This window comes from Acomys russatus, chromosome 32 (assembly GCF_903995435.1).
Source record: "Acomys russatus chromosome 32, mAcoRus1.1, whole genome shotgun sequence".
Lineage (NCBI taxonomy): Eukaryota > Metazoa > Chordata > Mammalia > Rodentia > Muridae > Acomys > Acomys russatus.
This window is the reverse complement of record NC_067168.1, coordinates 39,459,104-39,479,201: the sequence shown is the minus strand read 5'-3', so window position 1 is coordinate 39,479,201 and position 20,098 is coordinate 39,459,104. Positions and strand designations below refer to the sequence as shown.

Sequence of the window (20,098 nt, the reverse complement as noted above, 5' to 3'; positions counted from 1 at the left end):
TATACATATATAAAAATTCATTTATGTGAGGAAGGAAGGGGAATGGGAATATATAAGTGAGGGGATAACAACTGAGATGTAACCTGAAAAAAATTCTTGAATTTTAAAAATTCATTTATGTGTGTCTATATAAATATGTGTGTATATATACATATACACATACATACAAATATAAATTCATCATATATATTTTTTGAGCTTCAATCCGAGGCTCAAAATACTAAAATTAAACAAATTTTAAAATGTTTAATGGTATTGATGTATTCAAAGGTAGGTAGTCACAGGGTTGAAGATTCTATTCTCTGAAACATCAATAATAACAATTTATAAATGTATAGTGTACTGGCTGGTTTTGTGTGTCAACTCGACATAAGCTAATGTCATCAGAGGTAAGAGCCTCAGCTGAGAAAATGCCTCCATGAGATCCAGCTGTAAGGCATTTATTTTCTCAAGTGATCAATGGAGGAGAGCCTAGCCCATGTGAGTGATGCTATCCCTGGGCTGGTAGTCCTGGGTTCTACGAGAAAGCAGGCTCAGAGCCAGGTATGGTGGTGCATACCTGTAATCCCAACACTCAGAGAGGCAGAGACAGGTGGACTGCTGTGAGTTCAAAGGCAGCCTGGGCTACAAAATGAGTCCAGGACAGCCAGGGCTGTGACACAGAGAAACCCTGTCGGGGAGTGGGGGGTGGGGGGAGAAAGAAAGAGGAGGAAGGAAGAAGAAAGAAGGAAGAAAAAGGAAGGAGGAGGAAGGGAGGAGAAGGGAGGAAGAAGAGGAAGAGGAGGAAGAGGAAGAGGAGAAGAAGGAGAAGGAGAAGGAGAAGGAGAAGAAGAAGAAGAAGAAGAAGAAGAAGAAGAAGAAGAAGAAGAAGAAGAAGAAGAAGAAGAAGAAGAAGAAGAAGAAGAAGAAGAAAGTAGGCTGATCAGGCCATGTAAAGCAAGCCAGTAAGCAGGACCCTTCTTTAGAGGCCTCTGCATCAGCTCCTGCCTCCAGGATCCTGTTCTCCTTGAGCTCCTGTCCTGAGTTCCTTTTGTGATGAACAGTGATGTGAAAGTGTAAACTGAATAATCCTTTTCTCCCCAACTTGCTTTTTGGTCATGGTGTTTCACTGCAACACTAGAAACCCTAACTAAGACATGTAGGAAAATAGTAACAAAGCTTTTTGGTAAAAATTTAGTAACTGACAAATTAGATGATGGCTACACAGAAGTTTAGTAACTATACTGGCAACTTACTTTTCACTTTGCAATTTATTTAAGCAGTAAGAAATTCAATAATACAAGCTAATTACAAAAAATTTTTAATTTCTGTAGAAAATGGAAAATAAAATCAGTCATATTCCAACAAGAGTAAAAAAAAAAAAAAAACAATTATCAGCGGGTGCGGGTCCGCAGGGTTCGAAAGATGAGGTCCTCAATGCATTCTGAAGAGGAGGATTGTGTTCCAGAGCTACACAGAAATGTTCACTCCTGAGAGCGGCCTGATTAAGAGGAAACACTTAGCGCAATGTATTAGAAATACCCAAGCCAAGATCATCCAAGATGACATCGATTGCACTCTGTGTCTGATCTGCAGAACAGCAGTGACTGCACAGCCACCCAAGGGCCATACTGAAAGCTCCAAAACATAGTGCTGGTGTTTCCCAGACAGAAGGAAATCCTGTCATGTGGATCGTCCATGCCCTCCTTCCGCAGGACCATGGAACCACACTCCTGTGAGCTCCCAGGACGCTTTTGGGGTTGCAGCCTGGCGCAGTGCAGGCCAAGGAGACGGTGTTTGAGGGAGGGTGCTGTTCCAGTCCAGCCCATACCACAGGCCTCCCGGACCTCCTCTCATGGGCAGGGAGGGGGGGCAGAGGGGAACGGTGGGGGGAGGCATGCTCAGTGCTGAGAGCTGCATTATGCAGAGGTGGATACTAGGGGCAGCACCAAGGCGGGGGCCCATGGCATATGGAGCACAAGATGGAACCAGAGACTCAGGAGGCGCGAATCAACAGAGCCACAAGTTCCCCAGGACAAGAAAGTGAGCTGGGCCAACATCAATGGTTTCTGCAATCTACTGAACAAAGACTCTGAGGGGCCTCCACTTGCCACCTGCCTGACAGCACACAAGATCCAGTACCTACAGTAGTAGGAGGCCATCCAGGCCTTGATGGCCAGCAACAGTCTGGTGAATTGAACAGGAGCAGGAGAGCGGCCCCTGAGGATATGGAAGCAGAAGAACTGGCCCCGAGGACATGGGAGCCCTGGGGACATGGGAGCCTGAGAGCTGGCCCTGCCTTGAGGACACAGGAGCTGGAGAGCTGTCCCTGCCATAATGACAAGGAGTGGGTGAGCCGGCCCTGACCTGATGACAGGGAGTGGGAGAATAGGCCCTGCCCTGAAGACAAGGGAGCAGGAGAGCTGGCCCTGCCCTGAAGACAAGGGAGCAGGAGAGCTGGCCCTGCCATCAGGACAAGGGAGCAGGAGAGCTGGCCCTGCCATGATGACAAGGGAACAGGGCTTGATCCAGGGCTCTGAGTGGGCCTTACCCCAACATCTACCCCATGTATGACCTGCTGGAACACATGAAGGGGACAGACCTACAGATTCAAAGATTAAGAATCTCCTTGACACATGGCAACAATGGGATATCCAACAACAGTCCCAGTGAGGATCCGGGACCGATGGTGCAGGCCTCAAATCAGACCCATGACTCATAGCAATGAACATTTGAAAGTAAACATATGTGGACAAAAGGCTATACTATGTGATACACTACAGCTTCTATGACAAGAATTTTTATTTGTTTTATTTTACTGGGGGGAGGAGAGGGATTTTGGTGCATGACGTGTAAATCATAGACATTCAATAAAAGTAAAAAAAAAATTATCTATAAAAATAATAACTGTTCTTTTTTTGTAATTAAAAAAAAAGATTTATTTATTTATTATGTACACAATGCTCTGTCTGCATGAGTGCTTGCTCACCAGAAGAGGGTACCAGACCTCATTATAGATGGTTGTGAGCCACCATGTGGTTGCTGGGAATTGAACTCAGGAACTCTGGAAGAACAATCAGTGCTCTTAACCTCTGAGCCCACTCTCCAGCCTATAATAACTGTTCTTGAATGCATGAAAAAGCTGAGGCTGTAGAACAGTGGTGCTCAACCTTCCTAATGCTGCAACCCTTTAATATACTTCTTCCTGTGTGGTAACGTCCACACATAAAATTATGTTCATTGCTACTTCAAGTGAACTTTGCTATTGTTATGAATTCTAACGTAAATATCTATGTTTTCCAATGATCTTAGGTGACCCGGGTGAAAGGGTCGTGGGACTCTCCGAAAGGGATCATAACCCACAGGTTGGGAACTAATGTTGTGACCAGCCAGTCTGAAATCTGGAGGAAAATAAATAAATAAATCTACAACTGACAGAAAGAAAATGAAGCCACAGTACAAGTGGATAAGAATAATGAATAAGAATTCTACTGTATTTAACACTTAATAATCTAAGTGTAGATTAGTATGGAAACTTTTGTTTGTTTGTTTTTTGTTTGTTTTTCAAGACAGGGTTTCTCTGTATCACCCTGGCTGTCCTGGGCTCACTTTGTAGACCAGGCTGGCCTGAAACTCACAGTGATCCACCTGCCTCTGCCTCTCAAATGCTGGGGTTAAAGGTGTGCACCACCACATGTAGCAACTTTTAAAAAATATTTTTGAGCATTTATTATTTTTCTGTACATGGATGTTTTGTCTGTTTCTATCTGTGCACCACATGATTGCAGTGCCCATGGAAGCCAGAAGAGGGTGTCAGATCCCCTTGGAACTGGAGTTACAGACAGATGTGCCACCATATGGGTGCTGGGAATTGACCCTGGATCTTCTGCAAGAGCAGCCAGTGCTCTTACCTGGTAAGCCATGTCTGCAGAGCTTAGCATGGAAACTCTTAAGTAGCCAGAGGCATGGGAGTTCATACCCACTTTGCACCCAAAAACAAGATTACTGTATAATTAAGACCCACAGCTAAGCAGGAGATTGGAGACGGCCCTGCAGCTGCTGGAGATCTTGAGGAAGAGTGTGGCATACGCAGCAAAGCTATCAATGCTTTCAGTGCCCTTGTGTTCTAGAAAAGAAGAGCTTAACTTGAAGTACTAAGGTAAGGAGATACAGTACTCAACACATGGGCACAAGCAAATAGACTGTAGTGGAGGAAGGAGTGAGACTCCAACACTGTCCACCCCTGTGTGAGACCTAAACTGTCCAGGTGAGGGGTTGTTTTCTGATAAAGCCTCACCACAAGGCTCAAAGGCAAAGATCCTCCAAAGGCTGAAAGTGGACCAGAAAAATTAAGAGACTGGCCCCACACCGCACAATCAGGCTAGCAAGACCAAGCAAGAACACAGGAGAAAGAGTCTGACAGGAACCAGGGAAGGATTCAAGCAGAGGGTTAGTCAGAAATACTGAAGAAAAGCCTTCATCAAGCTAACCCATTGTAACCAGAAGCAAAGCGGAAGCAACAGCAAGCACAACACACAGACCTAACTCAGCTCCTGAGCAGACTGGCTATACAGCTCATGCTATAAACTTAGCAGAAGGACAAGATGCCACCTCAAAGGCAAACACTGTTCAATTTAGTCCTAAATCTCTTGACTGCCTTGCAATTTTCAACTAAGAAGTATGAGGCACAGGAAAGAACAAAAGGTAGGAGATTTGGGAGCCCAGTATGGGGAGCAAAGCCATCAACAAACAAAATACAATGTATAGATCTGAAGCGCAAGTTGAGCCAAGGATCAGTGTGTTTGCAGCAGAGTGGAGGCCAGGGACAGGGCACTTAACTAGAACCTGAAAGGCCTTGCTTCAGTCGCTAGCAGAGGGTAAGACCAGTGCTGACCAACAAGGTCCAAAGACAAACCTTCACTCTAAATGATTAAAAGGGCTCCCAATACAGCCTAGCATGCATGAGGCCCTAAATTTAATCCCCAGTAACATACCTGTAAAGTGGACATGGCAGAAAACAGGAATCACAGAGGCTACACTACACCAGGAGGTTTTTATTTATTGATTGATTTTTTTTAAAAGATCAATTTATTTATTAAGTATACAGTGTTTTGAATGCATATACATCTGCATACCAGAAGAGAGTACCAAGTCTCAACATAGATGGTTGTGAGCCACTATGTGGTTGCTGGGACTTGAACTCAGGACCTTTCGAAGAGCAGACAGTGCTCCTGAGCCATCTCTCCAGCGCCCTCTCTCCCCGCCCCTTTCTGTTTGTTTGTTTTTTGAGACAGGGTTTCTCTGTGTTATCTTGGCTGTCCTGGACTTATTTTGTCGATCAGGCTGGCCTCAAACTCACAGTGCCTCTGCCTTCCAAGTGCTGGGATTAAAGGCGTGTGCCACCATGCCCAGCTTTATTTTCATGTTTTGAGTCATGGTTTCTCTGTGAATCCCTGGCTGTTCTGAAACTAGTTCTGTAGACCAGGCTGCCTCAAACTCAGAAATCCATCTACTTCTGTCTCCCAAGTGCTGAGATTAAACCACTACCAGCCATCAGCACAGAGAGTTTAAAAACAAAAACAACAACAACAAAAAAAAAACCCATCCAGACAACATACTCATGAATAAATATGGAACTTAACACAGACATGGAAGTCTTGGACATCATAAGCCAGCCTGGTCCATCACAGCTAAGGCTACAAGTGAGATACTGTCTCAAAAAACCAAAACCAAGCTGGGCTTGATGGCGTATATCTTTACTTCCAACACTCAGGGAGATAGAGGCAGACGGATCGCTGTGAGTTTGAGGCCAGCCTGGTCTATAAAACAAGTCTAGACACTCAAAGCTCCACAGAGAAACCCTGTCTTGAAAAACCACAAACCAAACCAAACAAATAACAAATGATTAAAAATAACTCAAAATATATTTTATTATTAAATGTTTAAAAAAAAAAAAGTCCTAGTAAACTGGCTCAGCAGGTGCAAGACTGACAACTCAAGTTTAACCCTTGAGCCCATGTGAAGATAAAGAGCCAACTCCAAGTTGTCCTCAGCCTCTACATGCACACCATGGCCTAGTGTTCTCCATTCCCCAACAGCACAGCACCCTGTCTGCAATGCATGCGTGCACACTCACACACACATAGAGTCCTAGTTGGGTTCTACTACTGTGATAAACACCATGATCAAAGGAAAGGAGGAAAAGATTTACTTCACCTTACAGTTTACACTGTAAACTTTACAGTCTATCATGAAGCCAAGTCACAACGGGAACTATTAGGCACAGTGCTACCTATGGGAGACAGAGGCAGTCGAGTCTCTCTAAGTTTGAGGCCAGTCTTCTTTCTCTACATACTGAGTTCCAGGTCAGCCAGGGCTACACATAGAGACCCTGTCTTGAAAAAAAAAAAAAAAAAAGAATTCTGGACCACAAAAGATCTGACCAAACAAACACTAACACCCCTCTCAAAAAAAAAAAAAAAAAAAAAGAAAAGAGAGAGAGAAAGAAGAGAGGGAGGGAGGGAGGAAAGGAGGAAGGGAAGGAGAGAGAGAGAGAGAGAGAGAGAGAGAGCTCTCAAGACTATTCTTGGCTACAAAGAAAGTTCATAGCCAGTCTAGGCTATATACGATCATGTCTCAAAAATAAGTAGCCGGGCACAGTGGCACATACCCGTAATTCCAGCGCTTGGGAAGGCAGAGGCAGGTGGATCTCTATGAGTTCAAGGCCAGACTTGTCTACAAAGTAGTCAGGACAGGCAAGGCTACACAGAGAGACCTGTCTTAAAAAAAGAAAAAAAGAAAAGAAAAAAAGCAAGTAAGTATTTACTCACTAAAAGTGATACTCATTAAGTAAAGACTAAAACCAGTGAGTTGAGTAAAAGCCTGAGATAAAAAGCTAATAGAAAAGTCAATTATTCAAGCCCTGCAGTGGTGGCGCACGCCTCTAATCTCAGCACTTGGGAAGCAGAGGCAGGTGGATCACACTGAGTTCGAAGCCAGCCTGGTCTACAAAGTGAGACCAGGACAGCAAAGGCTAAACCCTGTCTTAAAAAACAAAAAACGAAACAAAAAGCAATTATTCTGGGCATGGTGATGTACATCTTTGTCGAGGAGGCAGAGGTGGCGGAGGTGGAGGCGGAGGCGGATGGTTCTCTATTGGTCTACGTAGCAAGTTCCAGGATAGCAAGGAAAAAGCTTTAGACCCTGTCTCAAAACAAAACAAACAAGCAAACAAACAAAAAACCAAAATCATTGCTATGATTCTAGTACCCAAAAAAAGTAAAGCATCAAAATCACAAGGTCAAGATCAACCTGGGCAGCAGAATGAGACCCTGCTGCAAAAACAAACCTTGTTTCTACACACCAGCATTCAAAAACCAAGGAGTGAAACATACTACAGTTTGGATGTCAAATGGACAGTTTGAACAGTAGGTCCCCAGATGGTGACACTGCTTTGAGAAATTATGGCCTGTGTAGCAGACATGAATTGCTGGAGACAGGCCTGGAAGTGGATACCCACCTCTGGTTCTATGCTCCCTGATCCACCAGGGCACGAAGAAGCCACACCACACACAGGCTCCTGCTACCATAAGCACAACAGCCCCAGCCTCCATGTCTTCCAGACCTTAAAATTGTTGCTGTCAGATATTCTGTCACAGAACAAGTAACTAATACACTCAGAAAAATTCTTAGAATAACTATTAAAATCTATACACAGGAACTATAAAATGCTAATAAAAATGCAAGATAAATTAAATAAATTCAGGGCTGGAAGAATGTAATCCCAAAACTCCTGGCAAGATCTGTTCACAGACTTAAAATGATCTTGAAATAAACAAGTAAATAAATAAACGAATAGAACACCCATATCAATATTGAATAAAGAAAAAGCTAAGTCAAATTACCTGATTTCAAGACTTTATATAAAGCTACAGCAATCAAGAAAGTACAGCTGGAACTGGAGAGATGGCTAAGCAGTTAAAGGCACTGACTGCTCGTACAGAGGACTCAGGTTCAAAGCCAGTCTGGGCCACATGGCAGCTCACAACTGTCTGTAACTCTAGTACCAGGAGATTTGATGCCCAATTCTGGCCTTAGGCACCAGGTACGCATGTAGTCACAGACATGCACATGGGCAAAACACTCATATACATAAAAATAAATTAATTTCTTTAAAAGGAAGTATAGCTATTAATAAAAGAATGAATATAGGCTTACATGAACTAGAAGACAGTACAAAACAGACAAAAACTAGCTAACTGATATCTAGCAACTATACAAAGGTACTCAATGAAGAAATTAGTCTTTAAACACATGTTGCTATTATGAGATGTCAACATGAAAAAGGAGTAAGCCTCAACTTAAATATGACATCACTTATAAAAGTTAAAAACCAGAGATCAAAGACAAAAATAAAAATTACTTTTATTAAAAATGCAGTGGTGGCGCACGCCTTTAATCTCAGCTCCAGGAGGCAGAGGCAGTTGGATCTCTGTGAGTTCGACGCCAGCCTCATCTACAAAGTAAGTCCAAGATCGCCAAAGCTACACATAGAAACCCTGTCTTGAAAAAATAAATGGACTTATTTTCAAAAGTGGTCCATTTTATTTATTTTATGTCTTGCAGTACATGCAGTACTTTATGCATGCTATGCAGGTTCATACCACTGAGCTATACTCTGCCCTTTGAAAACAAAACAAACCTAAACTTGGACCCAGTTAGGAGTATAAACACACTGACAGACTGCTCGAATTTACCGGTACTCTAAAAACAAAAACAAACTGCAACAGACAAAAATCAAGAACTGTTTTTAGGTTCTTCAATTAAAGCCAAATCTTAAGGGTTTGGTTTTTATATCATAAAACTAAAATTTAGTAAGTCAGGCCCATAGCTGGAGAGATGGCGCAACATGCATTTACAGAGAAGCCAGACAACCTGAGTTCAGTCCCTGAAACACAGGGCTGAAGTAGAGAACCAACTTCTTTCTATAGGTTGTCCCCTGACCTCCACACCCTTGGCACATTCAAAGGCACACAAAGACATATCTGACCTCCACACCCTTGGCACACTCAAACGCACACAAAGACACATCTGACCTCCACACTCATGGCACACTTAAAGGCACACAGACACATCTGACCTCCACACTCATGGCACACTCAAAGCCACACATAGACACATCTGACCTCCACACCCATGGCACACTCAAAGGCACACAAAGACACATCTGACCTCCACACCCACGGCACACTCAAAGGCACACAAAGACATATCTGACCTCCACACCCATGGCACACTCAAAGGCACACAAAGACATATCTGACCTCCACACCCATGGCACACTCAAAGGCACACATAGACACAACTAATCAATTAACTTTTAAGAAAGCAGGCCTGGAAACACAGCCTGCAATCCCAGGATGCAGCAGGCTGAGACTATAAAATCTAATCAGATTAGCAGGATTCTGCCTCTGTCACCTTAGCTCCAGTTTCAGTTCAATACAATGTACAGTCTTTTAGATAGTTTAGATCAGAAATGTCAATCATGGCTCAGTGGGTAAAGGGACTTGTAGCCAAGCATGAGGACCTGAGTTCAATCCCCAGAAACAACTTGGTGGAAGGAGAGAGCTGATTCCTGAAAGTTTTCCTCTGACCTCCAGGCATGATCCATTAGTGTGTATGTGTGCACACACACACACTAAATAAATGTCAAAAAGGTTTTTTTACAGAATTATCAGTCATTTACAGACCTAAGGAACTGTATTAAATAGTAATGATCATACCTGATTTAAGACTCACAACTGAGAACTTTATTTCTGATGTTGGTAAGCCAGACAAGAGTTTTAGACCTACAGATAGCATGTCTTTTTTTTAAAATTTATTCATTTTGCATTCCAATTGTAGCTCCCTCCCTAATCTCCTCCCAGCCCCACCCCCTCTCCCTCATCCCTCTTCCCCCACTGCCCTAGTCCTCAGAGAGGGGAGCCCTCCTCCCCTAACATCTGATTCAGCCTATCAAGTCTCATCTGGATTGCCTATATCTTCTTCCTCTTCCTCTGTGGCCTGGCAAGGGAAATGATCAACAGTGGACACCGGAGTCCATGTCAGAGGTAGCCCCTACTCCCCCACATTATGGGATCCACAAGAGGACTGTGCTGCCTATCCACTACATCTGAGCAGGAAATCTATGTCATTACCATGCATGGTCCTTGGATGGTGCATCAGTCACTGCAAGCCCCCTCTCCCCCGCCCCACACGCCTTCCGTCTCCTCATGGAGCTCCTGTTCCCTCCAGGTTCTTCTATCCCCAACTCTTCCATAAGACACCCTCACTCCACCCCAGAGTCTGACTAACAGCATGAGATGATGCATAGCCATAGCTGTTCTTCCACTAAGGTGACAGGAAGGACATGTGTGCTCATAAAGAACACATGCCCACCATGCTCCTTCTCCTGCTAGAGACAAGTCTTACAGGACTTTTTATTTTTTGTTTTTTACAAAATTAACTTGAAGAATCTAAGGAAAAATTATAAACTCTAAGAAAACTAGTGAAAGAATATTATAGAATAATTAGCCAAGCACATGAGCATACATACACAGATTAAATAAATAAAACTCAGCGATCTAGGCAGGTGTGGTGGTGCAAGCCTTTAATCCCAGCACTTGGGAGGCAGAAGCAGGTGGAATGCTGTGAGTCCAAGGCCAACCTGGTCTACAAAGTGAGTTCAGGACAGCCAAGGCCACACAGAGAAATAGCAGTGATTTACAGTATCAGCAGAAGAGATATTGGTACAGTTTGAGGAGAGAGAAAAAGATGTAAAACTAGAAAATACACTTTAAGGGCCAGACAGTATTAGGGGTCACCACAGAGCCCAGGAATTTAAATTAAGCCAGTTAAAGAGGTTTTGTGGTTTTCCACCTATCTTCAGTAGCACTGGCTCAGGAATGAAGAAGGGGTGTTGACTGGTGCTGCATCTTAGCCAATGAGGACCCTAAGAATGAAGAGGGAGATGAGAATTGAGTAGGGGGGAGAGGGAGGGAGGGAGGGAGGGACAAAGGGACAGAGAACCAGCCAAGTTTGATCATACACACACCTATAATCCCAGTATTTTCAAGTTTTATAAAGAGGGTCTTAATGAAATGGATGTCCCATGAGATAGACAACACCAATTTTTCATGTATATTGGGCGGGGGACGGAGGGGAGGTGTACAATAAATCCACGTGTGTAGAACAGCTAACAATCTCAAGTGTTGGTCTTGTTTGAAACAGGGTATCTCTCTCTCCCCCCCCCCTCTCTTTTTTACTTTTATTTGCATTTATTTTATGCTGAATTTATTCCCGTGCCATCAGTTTTTGTTTCTTCTAAGATCTCTTTTTCTTCTGTGTCATCTCCTCTTCTGGCTTTGGAACAATCTGCTCCTTTTCAGTGAGGATCATCTCGATGTGGCTGGGGAGCTCATGTGCAGGTTAATCCGGCCATGGGCTCTGTAAGTTCATCAATGCATCTTAGGTGCCTGTTCACCTGGATGTGTTCAATGACCAGGGAATCTACAACGAAACCCTTAAGTTCAGCACTACACTCTGCATTTTTCAGCATGTGCAGCAAAAATTCAGCATCCTTTTTTGGCCACCAACCTGAGTTGAGCCCCACTGTTGGGCATGGGTGCACCTCCCGGCTCCACCATTATACGGCTGTAACAGCACGCATTGCTTCTTTAAAGGGACGTCTTTCAGATACTTGGTGGCTTTTCAGATATGCACACCCTTGATAGCCTGAGCAGTTTCCAGGTGTTCTTAAAGTGAACACGAAGATTTGAACCTCTTGATTTGCATGATTTTGTAGGGTTTTCTGGGTCAAGTGAGTAGTGAACCATCTTCACAGGTCGCCTCTGGCCACTTACAGGAAGAGGAGCCAGGGTCTCTTTTTTTGTTGTTGTTGTTGTTGTTTTGTTTTGTTTTTCGAGACAGGGTTTCTCTGTTTTACCTTGGCTGTCCTGGACTCACTTTGTAGCGTAGACTGGCCTTGAACTCACAGTGATCCACCTGCCTCTGCCTCCCGAGTGCTGGGATTACAGGCGTGCGCCACCACACCTGGCCAGGGTCTCTTCTTGTTTTGTATATTTTGAGGCCAGCTAGCCAGCAACTCACCTAGCTCCACTTTCCATCTCCTACAGGTGGTAGGATTGCAGACGCATGCTTTCCACCATCAGTCTCTATGTGGAGCCTAGGGACACAAACTCAGGTCTTCACACTTCCATGGCAAGCTACCTACCCACTGAGCCATTTCCCCAGCCAATTAGTCAAACTGTTCCAAGTCAATGTATACTGAAGAAATGAAGTTCTCCAATAACTACATCACTTTCAAAGTCTGAGTCACCAGCAACCATTCTTCTATAATGGTCTAATTGGTATGGTGGCATTCCAGCAATTATATGCTCTAGTGCAGCCATATGACTATTGTTACATCTTCTTAGTCAGACTGGCACAATTAGATACCATCAGCCTTCCATATCCACAGGCTCTACATTCTCAGATTCAACTGACATCAGATGGAAAATATTTGGGGCGGGGGGAGAAACTAAGACTGTGCTGAACATCTACAGACTGTCTTCCTTTGTCACTATTCTTTGACCAATACAATATATGTATTGAATGAGAAATAATTTCAAGTACCCAGGAGGATATATATAGGCATGTACAGTACATTTTATGTAATGAACTCAAGCATCTATAGGTTTTACTATCTAAGGGAAGAAGAGCTCTAGGACCTATCAATCCCTTATAAATATTATGGGGAAATGCACATTTTCTCTCATCATAATTATGTGTAAGTCTCCTTTTTAGTACAGCTAGGATATAGCAAGGAGTTTTAAAGATGATGTGCTTGATACTATTTCAGAATTGTAAAAGGAGCATGAGAGGAGGGCACTGAAGCTAGACACCGCAGCACAGCAGAGCTTGAAGCTGGGGCATTGAAAGCATCCCGGGCTACACACTAATGCCCAGGAGAGAAAGACTAAATTCTGACTCCACCGAAATCACTCACCTAGACAAATTCTCATGTATATGCACACACTGGCAACATAAAGTAAAAAAGCTAAAAACAGCCTGGATGTTCATCCTCCAGACAAAATCAGTATGCAGTGATGAGAGGTAAACCCTGCCTCCCTTCTGTTAACCAAAACCAGCACACTTGGAGTAGCAAAATGGCACAGCAGGTAGAAGTACTTGCCATGAAACCTGGCACTGAGTTCAATTCCCAGAGCCCATGTGGTGGAAGCTAGCTTCTACAAGTTGTCCTCTGGCACAACCATACCCCCACTTAGAACAATCTACTAAAGCTGGTATATTTTAAGAATGTGGTAGTTAACAGGAAATATGACTTAGGTGAGACTGGTATTAACTGGGAAGTATGGAATGCCAAGTGAGGGCCAGCAGGATAGCTCAGGGGGCCACTGTGTAAAGGCGCTTACAACCTGCGTTTGATCCCCAGGACCTACATGGTCAAAGGAGGAAAACATCTCCTGTAAGTTATTCTTTGGCCTCCAGATGTGGACTGTGGCACAAGTGTGCGCCTAGACCACACACAACAAACAGAAAAACAAATGATGAATGGACTGTGATCTTGGACACCCAGAAATGAAAAGTACTATCAATTCAATAATCGAACACTATGGGTTAATACTGTAAATGCTAGTTATTTTTTTCAGTCAACTTTGTTGTGTTTGTAGACAAAATGTAAATGCTATTAACCGTTAAGAGGTACAAAAACGGAAAGAACATTCAAGTTCTCTTCTGCTAATTTACCTGGGCTCTGACCTAAGTCAAGATACTTCTTAGGTCATCTTTCCTAGAAGAGAGAGTAAGGAAAGGCATCCTATAGAGTCAATGATATCGTGCAAACTTAGCCCTTAAGACAGAGTCTGAGACTCACGAGGACAGCTTTTAAGTGGTGATTTTCATTTTAACAATACGTAAAAGGGAAATTTTATTAATATAATATTGCTCCAAAACCTGCAAGGATTTTAGCAAAATCCAAATATCAGCATGCGCGCGCGCACACGCACACACACACACACACACACACGCATGCACACACATATGCCCATTCCTATGATCTGAAACCTCTAGTTATGACTTCTCCAACAGATTCTAGACCCCAGACATGTAAACATTTTAACCTTGATATTAAACAATCTTTCCAATGTAACCTAGTAAAAACCAAACTTTTCCATTCCTTTACCCATGCCCACCTGTTCTCCATTTTAGCAGATAGCATGCCTATCCTACTGCTCAAGAAGGCAGTATCTTTAACTCTTGTTTCTCTCAATCCTCACATCAATGCAAAACAAAGTCCTACTTGACCTACCACAAATTACAGTCTCAAATGTTTGGCTGGGCGGAATGATACATGCTCTGCTTTCAGCACAAGGAGGCAGAGGCAGAGGGATCTCTGTGAGTTCAAGGGCAGCCTGGGCTACACAATACATAAGTTCTTGACTAGCCAGGACTACACAGAGAGACCCTGTGTCTTAGTTACTATTCTGTTGTTACGACGAGACACCAGAAGCAAGGCAACTTGCGGAAGACAGCATTTACTTGAGACTTGCTTCCAGTTTCAGGGGACTAGTTCATGAGCATCCCAGCAGGGAGCAGACTAGCACGGTGCTGAAACAGCACTTACAGCCCTGACCCAAAAGCTGGGAAGACGGGAGACTATCCTGACATGGCTTTGGAGACTTCAAAACCCACTCTCAGTAACACAGCTCCTCCAACAAGGCCACATGTCTTAGTCCTTCCTGAGTAGTCCACCAAATAGAGTGCTCAAATATATGCACTTAAGGGAGCCATTTGCATTCCAGCCACCACATCCTGTCTGTCTCTCTGTCTCTGTCTCTCTGTCTGTCTCTCTCTCACACACACACACACACACACACACACTCTCTCTCTCTCTCTCTCTCTCTCTCTCTCTCTCTCTCTCTCTCTCTCTCTCTCTCTCTCTCTCTCTCTCTCTCTCACACACACACACACACACACACACACACACCAAAAGTCCACTTCTCAGCACTGCCACTGCCAACAAACCAAGGGATTATTTTGTTCTTCTTTTACTTTCCAACTAAAGGACTGTCCCTCATATAAACCTTCTACCACATTTAAAATAAGATCACAAAGCCTCAGATGCACAGTGAGCTTGAGGCCAACGTAAGCCATATGAAAACTTGTCTCAAAAACAAACAGAACTGAGCCTGTCCATCTGTACATCCGCCTGCCTCTAACTCTGTCTTAACCCCGTATTAATTCTACTCTAGCTACGAGGGTAGGCGAGACGGCTTGGCAGCCAAGAGCACTGGCTGTGCTTCCAGAGTTCTATTCCCGGCATTCACATGGCAGCTCTCAACTGTCTGTTACTCCAGTTCCAAGGGATTCAAATGCCTTCTTCCGGCCTCTGTGGGCACCAGCCATGCACACAGTACACAGACACACATGCATTCAAAACACCCATACACATAAACAATAAAGCAATTTTTCAAAAATTAAAAACAAACCAGAAGTGATGGCACATACCTTTAATCCCAGCCCTAGGGGGACCTAGGCAGATCTCTGTGTATCTATAGATAGCCTGGTCTACACAGTGAGTTCCAAGCTAGCCAGGGCCACATAGTTAAATGAGAGATCTTGTGTCAATAAATAGCCAGGCGATGGTGGCGCACACCTTTAATCCCAGCACTTGGGATACAGAGGTAGGCAGATCTCTATGAGTTCAAGGCCAGCCTGGTCTACAGAACAAGTTCCAGGACAGCCAAACCCTGTCTCAAAAAACAAATTAATAAATAAATAAAAATAGTAATAAAAAAATAAAGACCCAGTGACAGGCTCATTATACTAGAATGCCCTCTGATAAGCATTAGAAAAGTCTTTATGCTAAAATACTAAGTAACAAGGACTAGTAGATTGAGTGATCCATGCCCTTGAGTAGAGATGAAGGCATGGCACCCAACACCAGAGCCAAGGAGTGGACCTAAGTAAGGAAGATGGGCAAGTCATTCCTATAAGAGGAAAGAAAGAGGAATGGGCAATGCCACCAGAAGTGCTGACACAGAGCTGAAGAGCTCATGGCACTACTAACTGCTCAAGTGGTCTCAGGCTACAGTATCTTGTGAGGAACATGGAAGGAATTTGGGAGCCTCAGGCACTTCCTGTTAGGATTCTAAGCAGGTAACTTGGAAGCTCAAGACATGACAAAAAACCTGCAACAGTATGGCACGGCAACTGCCGCTTGCTGACCAACATCTGAAGGCTGCCATGGCAATCCTACTGGCAGCGGGACAGTGAGGCACATGAGTTTTCACTGGAGAAGGCGAGCCAACACTACTAAAGGGCTGACTTCCCACCAGAGCCAGTGCTGCAACAGAGCATAAAACAGCCATGCTGACTACACATATGCCTTTCTTACACAGGAGGTACCTAGCTAATTTCTTCAAAAGAAATTAATACTCCCCAAGTAACCATATTTTAGTAAAGACTAACTTTTTCCAATTTTTTTTTTTTTTTAAGCAGAGTCTCATTTTATATATATATAGTCCAACTTGGCCTCAAACATTACCTTTGGGGAAACACTTTCTTCCATGATATAGCCACTAGTAAGATGCCCACGTTCCTATATAGAACCCCTCACCCATGCTCGTTTAAGCAACCCTAATTAAGATTACTGATTCATTTACTTAAAAACAAAAGCATGAAGGTAAGGGGAGTATATGGAAATTGCAAGAGTGGAAGCGTAATAGTGAGCAGTGAATGTGAACAAACTGCTTTACACATAAAAATGTCACAATGAAGCACTCGGGAGGCAGAGGCAAGTGGAGATCTGTGAGTTTGAAACCAGCCTGGTCTACAAAGTGAGTCCAGGCCAGGCAAGGCCACACAGAAAAACCCTGTCTCGAAAAACCAGAAAAAAAAGAAAATGTCACAATAAGCCCACTATGTATAATTGATATGCTTGTGAAACTTAAAATCTTGGTAAAAGCTAACCTTCTTAAAATTCATATAGGTCTCACCTTTAAAACTGCATTATTATACAATTTATTTTTCTTGACTCTACAGATAAATGTTTTCAAAGTATAGCCGATTTGCTTAAGATATCACTAAGAATCACTCACTCCATCCAGGGAGAAGTCTCCGCCTGCATTTTAAAGCAATACTGCCACCAGAAGACTAAAAAGAAAAGTAACTGCTAACGACTCCGGAACCGGCAAATTACAGAGTATTTACTTATCTCCATCCCGGCTACACAACAACCTCCCTGCTCCTGACTCAACACCCATCCCTCCTGTACCTCACGCTACTCCTCCTCGCTCCCTTTTTGTTTGCAGCATCAACTAAATCTGATAGCACACGGTATTTCAAATCTGAGTTCGTCCCCAACTGTGGAAAACAAGAGGACAATTAAGCGGTCAACGGCTGTCTGTTGTCAATTAAGGGAAAAGTAACCAATGCTATGAGATGGGCAGTCCTTTCTTTCGGAGGGCCTGCATAAGCGCTAAAGATGCTTTTTGAGAGATCACAACCTTCGTGTAAAAACTACGAACGGGGAAAAAAAAAAAAGAGGGAGAAAGGGAGAGGGGAAGAGGAAGGGAGAGAGAGGAGGCTGAGAAAATAGGAAGCAAGGGAGAGGGGGAGGGAAAGACGGAGAGGAGAAAGGGAAGGGAGAGAAGTAAAGAGAAAGGAAGAGAGGAGAAAGAGAAGGAGAAAGAAAAGAAATGAGATTAAGTAAAACACAAATCACTTGGAAGCGACGAACTCGACTGTCCCAACTTCGCGACGTACTCAAACGCCCTGTCTCGACGCAGGCGTTACACGGACGTGTACAAACGTTACAAAGTCTTCAAGCGTTTGGCTGCAAGTTATCACTTTGTAAAGCGCCATGCGGCTCCGCAACGTGTCACGGAATCGTCGCCTGCACCCCAAACCTGGGGGCGATGCCAGCGCGCGTCCGGACCCCAGCGGCAGGGTTAAAGAGCCGCGGCGAGCAGCGCGCCCGCCCTCCCGCCCCCGGCCGCGAGCCGGTTCGCTGCGCCGCTCACCCGGTAGTTGCTCGAGCCCACCCAGCCGGTGAGCGCGTCCACTGTTTTGGCCAGGCGGCTCGGGTCTTCCTCCAGGTCCGGGATGGCGCCGGGCGCGCCGAGGTAGAGCAGCAGCTCTTCGCCCGCCTGCAGCCGGCCGCTCACGTCCTTCTGCAGCACTTGGGCGCAGAAGTACTCGGCGCCGCGGGGCTCCATGGCCGCGCCCGCCGCCCCTCAGCCGCCCCTCCGCCGCCAACTTTCCTCGCAGCACCGCCCAGGCGCGGCGGTGGGGACTCCGAGAAGCGCTCGCCACCCGGAGGCGCCGCTCCCTGGGGCACCGCGGCCGGCGAGGGGGACGGCCCCCCTAAACTAGTCAAACTCGGCGCCCCCCGGTCCTAGCCCCGCTTCAGAGGCTGCGGCTGCCGGTGACGTCAGCGCGCGCGTGACGTCAGAGCGCCGCGCCCGTCCGGCCTCCGGCGCGCCCGAGGCCCGCGGGGGCTGCGGCCTGTGGGGCTACTGAGGGCGGGGAGTCCTGGGCGGTCGGGGTCGCTTCGGTCTACTCGCGTGGGCGTCCCCGGAAGGCCCCTGTGGGAATCCGGGAATCTCCGGCGATTTGCTGCGCCGCCGTCGTCAATACTAAAAGAAACTTTTTGGTACTTGATCTCACTCCACCCCGCCCCGCCCCGCCCCCGCCGTCTTTTAAACCCGGAATACATGGTTCACGTTCTTCGCAAAGCTCCGGCCGTGCCTCCCTGCAGCCGCCTCCGCAGCCGCTGTGGAAGGCTTTCTGTTTCTAGTTGATATCGAGGTTTTGCAAGTGGATGCACATTTCTGTTAACGCAATTTCACTTCCCACTCTCTCTTCGGGAAGTTCCCAGACCGCTGTAACCCACTAACCAACCACCTCTGCCCTAGGCGATTCCAATTTGATTTTTGTTGGCAGTTGATTTCGTTTCTTTTACTTCTTTCTTTTCTTTCTTTCTTTCTTTCTGACTTATATAGTACATGCTATCCTCGAACTTGTCCGAGAATGATCTTAAATTTCTGGTCCTACCTCTACCTCCCAAGCCTGAGCCACAAAACTCGAGTTTTGTTTGGGAAAGGCTGGGACTGTTTATTGATAAGATTTATTTTATGTATACAAGTTTGCACTTGTGTGTGTGTTGTGTGCGTGCATGCACCACGTGCATACAAGTGCCTGCTTGCAGAAGACAAGAAGTCAGAAGTGGATTTACACACAGTTGTGAGCCACCTCATGCGAGTGCTGGGCACTGAACCTGGTTTCTCTGCAAAAGTAGCACTAGCTTTTGCTGAGCCATCGCGCCTCGAATTTGTCGAGAATTGATTTGCCTGTGAAGCTCGGACTTGTCTGGAACTCTTGATCCTTCGCCCTCAGTCTCTTGCGTTCATTCTAATTTTATTTCTAATGTGGTGGGATTGTTTCCCCTTTTTTAAATTATGTAACGCCACACTGTGTTCTTTCCCTTTCCTTCACCCCTCCCTTTTTCTTTGACCCTGATCTCAATATCCCTAGGACTCGGTCAGTTGTATTCTTTCATAGCCCTGATATCACTAGATTCATGGGTCCTTGTAGACTTTTTTTGTGCAATGGAGTGGATTAAAGGCATGCACCACCACGACCAGCTGCGTGTGTCTGTTTGCTTGTTTGTTTGTTTTTCGAGACAGGGTTTCTCTGTGCAACCCTGGCTGACCTGGACTTCCATTGTAGACCAGTCTGGCCTTGAACTCACAGCGATCCACCTGCCTCTGCCTCGCTAGGTGCTGGGATCACAGGCATGCGCCACATTGCCCGGCCCTTGTGTCTATTTTTAACAAGACTGGTATGGTGTATTGTTACTTATGAAAATAGTGGAAACTCTGAGTAAATTTTGTTCTAATTGTAGTTTATGTTCCATATAAAAACTAGAAATGAAGTGACCACACTGCTAATATGAAGTCATTTTCAACAAATATCCACCAAGAAAGCCATTGTGTTCTCTCCTGGGTGGGGTATTAGGGAACAAATGGGAGTGGCTTACCAAGATACAGCATAGCCC

General features: G+C 44.9%; 1 protein-coding gene and 1 pseudogene across 4 annotated transcripts in view; both read right to left on the bottom strand.

The window, feature by feature from the left end:
• Positions 1-18,334, bottom strand: part of Clasp2 (cytoplasmic linker associated protein 2) — a 179,612-nt gene extending 161,278 nt beyond the window's left edge. Inside the window, exon 1 of one of the 4 annotated variants that reach the window (XM_051140338.1) lies at positions 18,063-18,334. In XM_051140338.1, the coding sequence (XP_050996295.1) occupies positions 18,063-18,257 (195 nt within the window). In that variant the 5' untranslated portion in view covers positions 18,258-18,334. The remainder of the gene's footprint in view (positions 1-18,062) is intronic. The other 3 variants (XM_051140335.1, XM_051140336.1, XM_051140337.1) reach the window with 3 other exon arrangements.
• On the bottom strand, positions 11,311-11,895 carry LOC127184101 (60S ribosomal protein L17-like; annotated as a pseudogene).
• Positions 18,335-20,098: the final 1,764 nt, after the last annotated feature.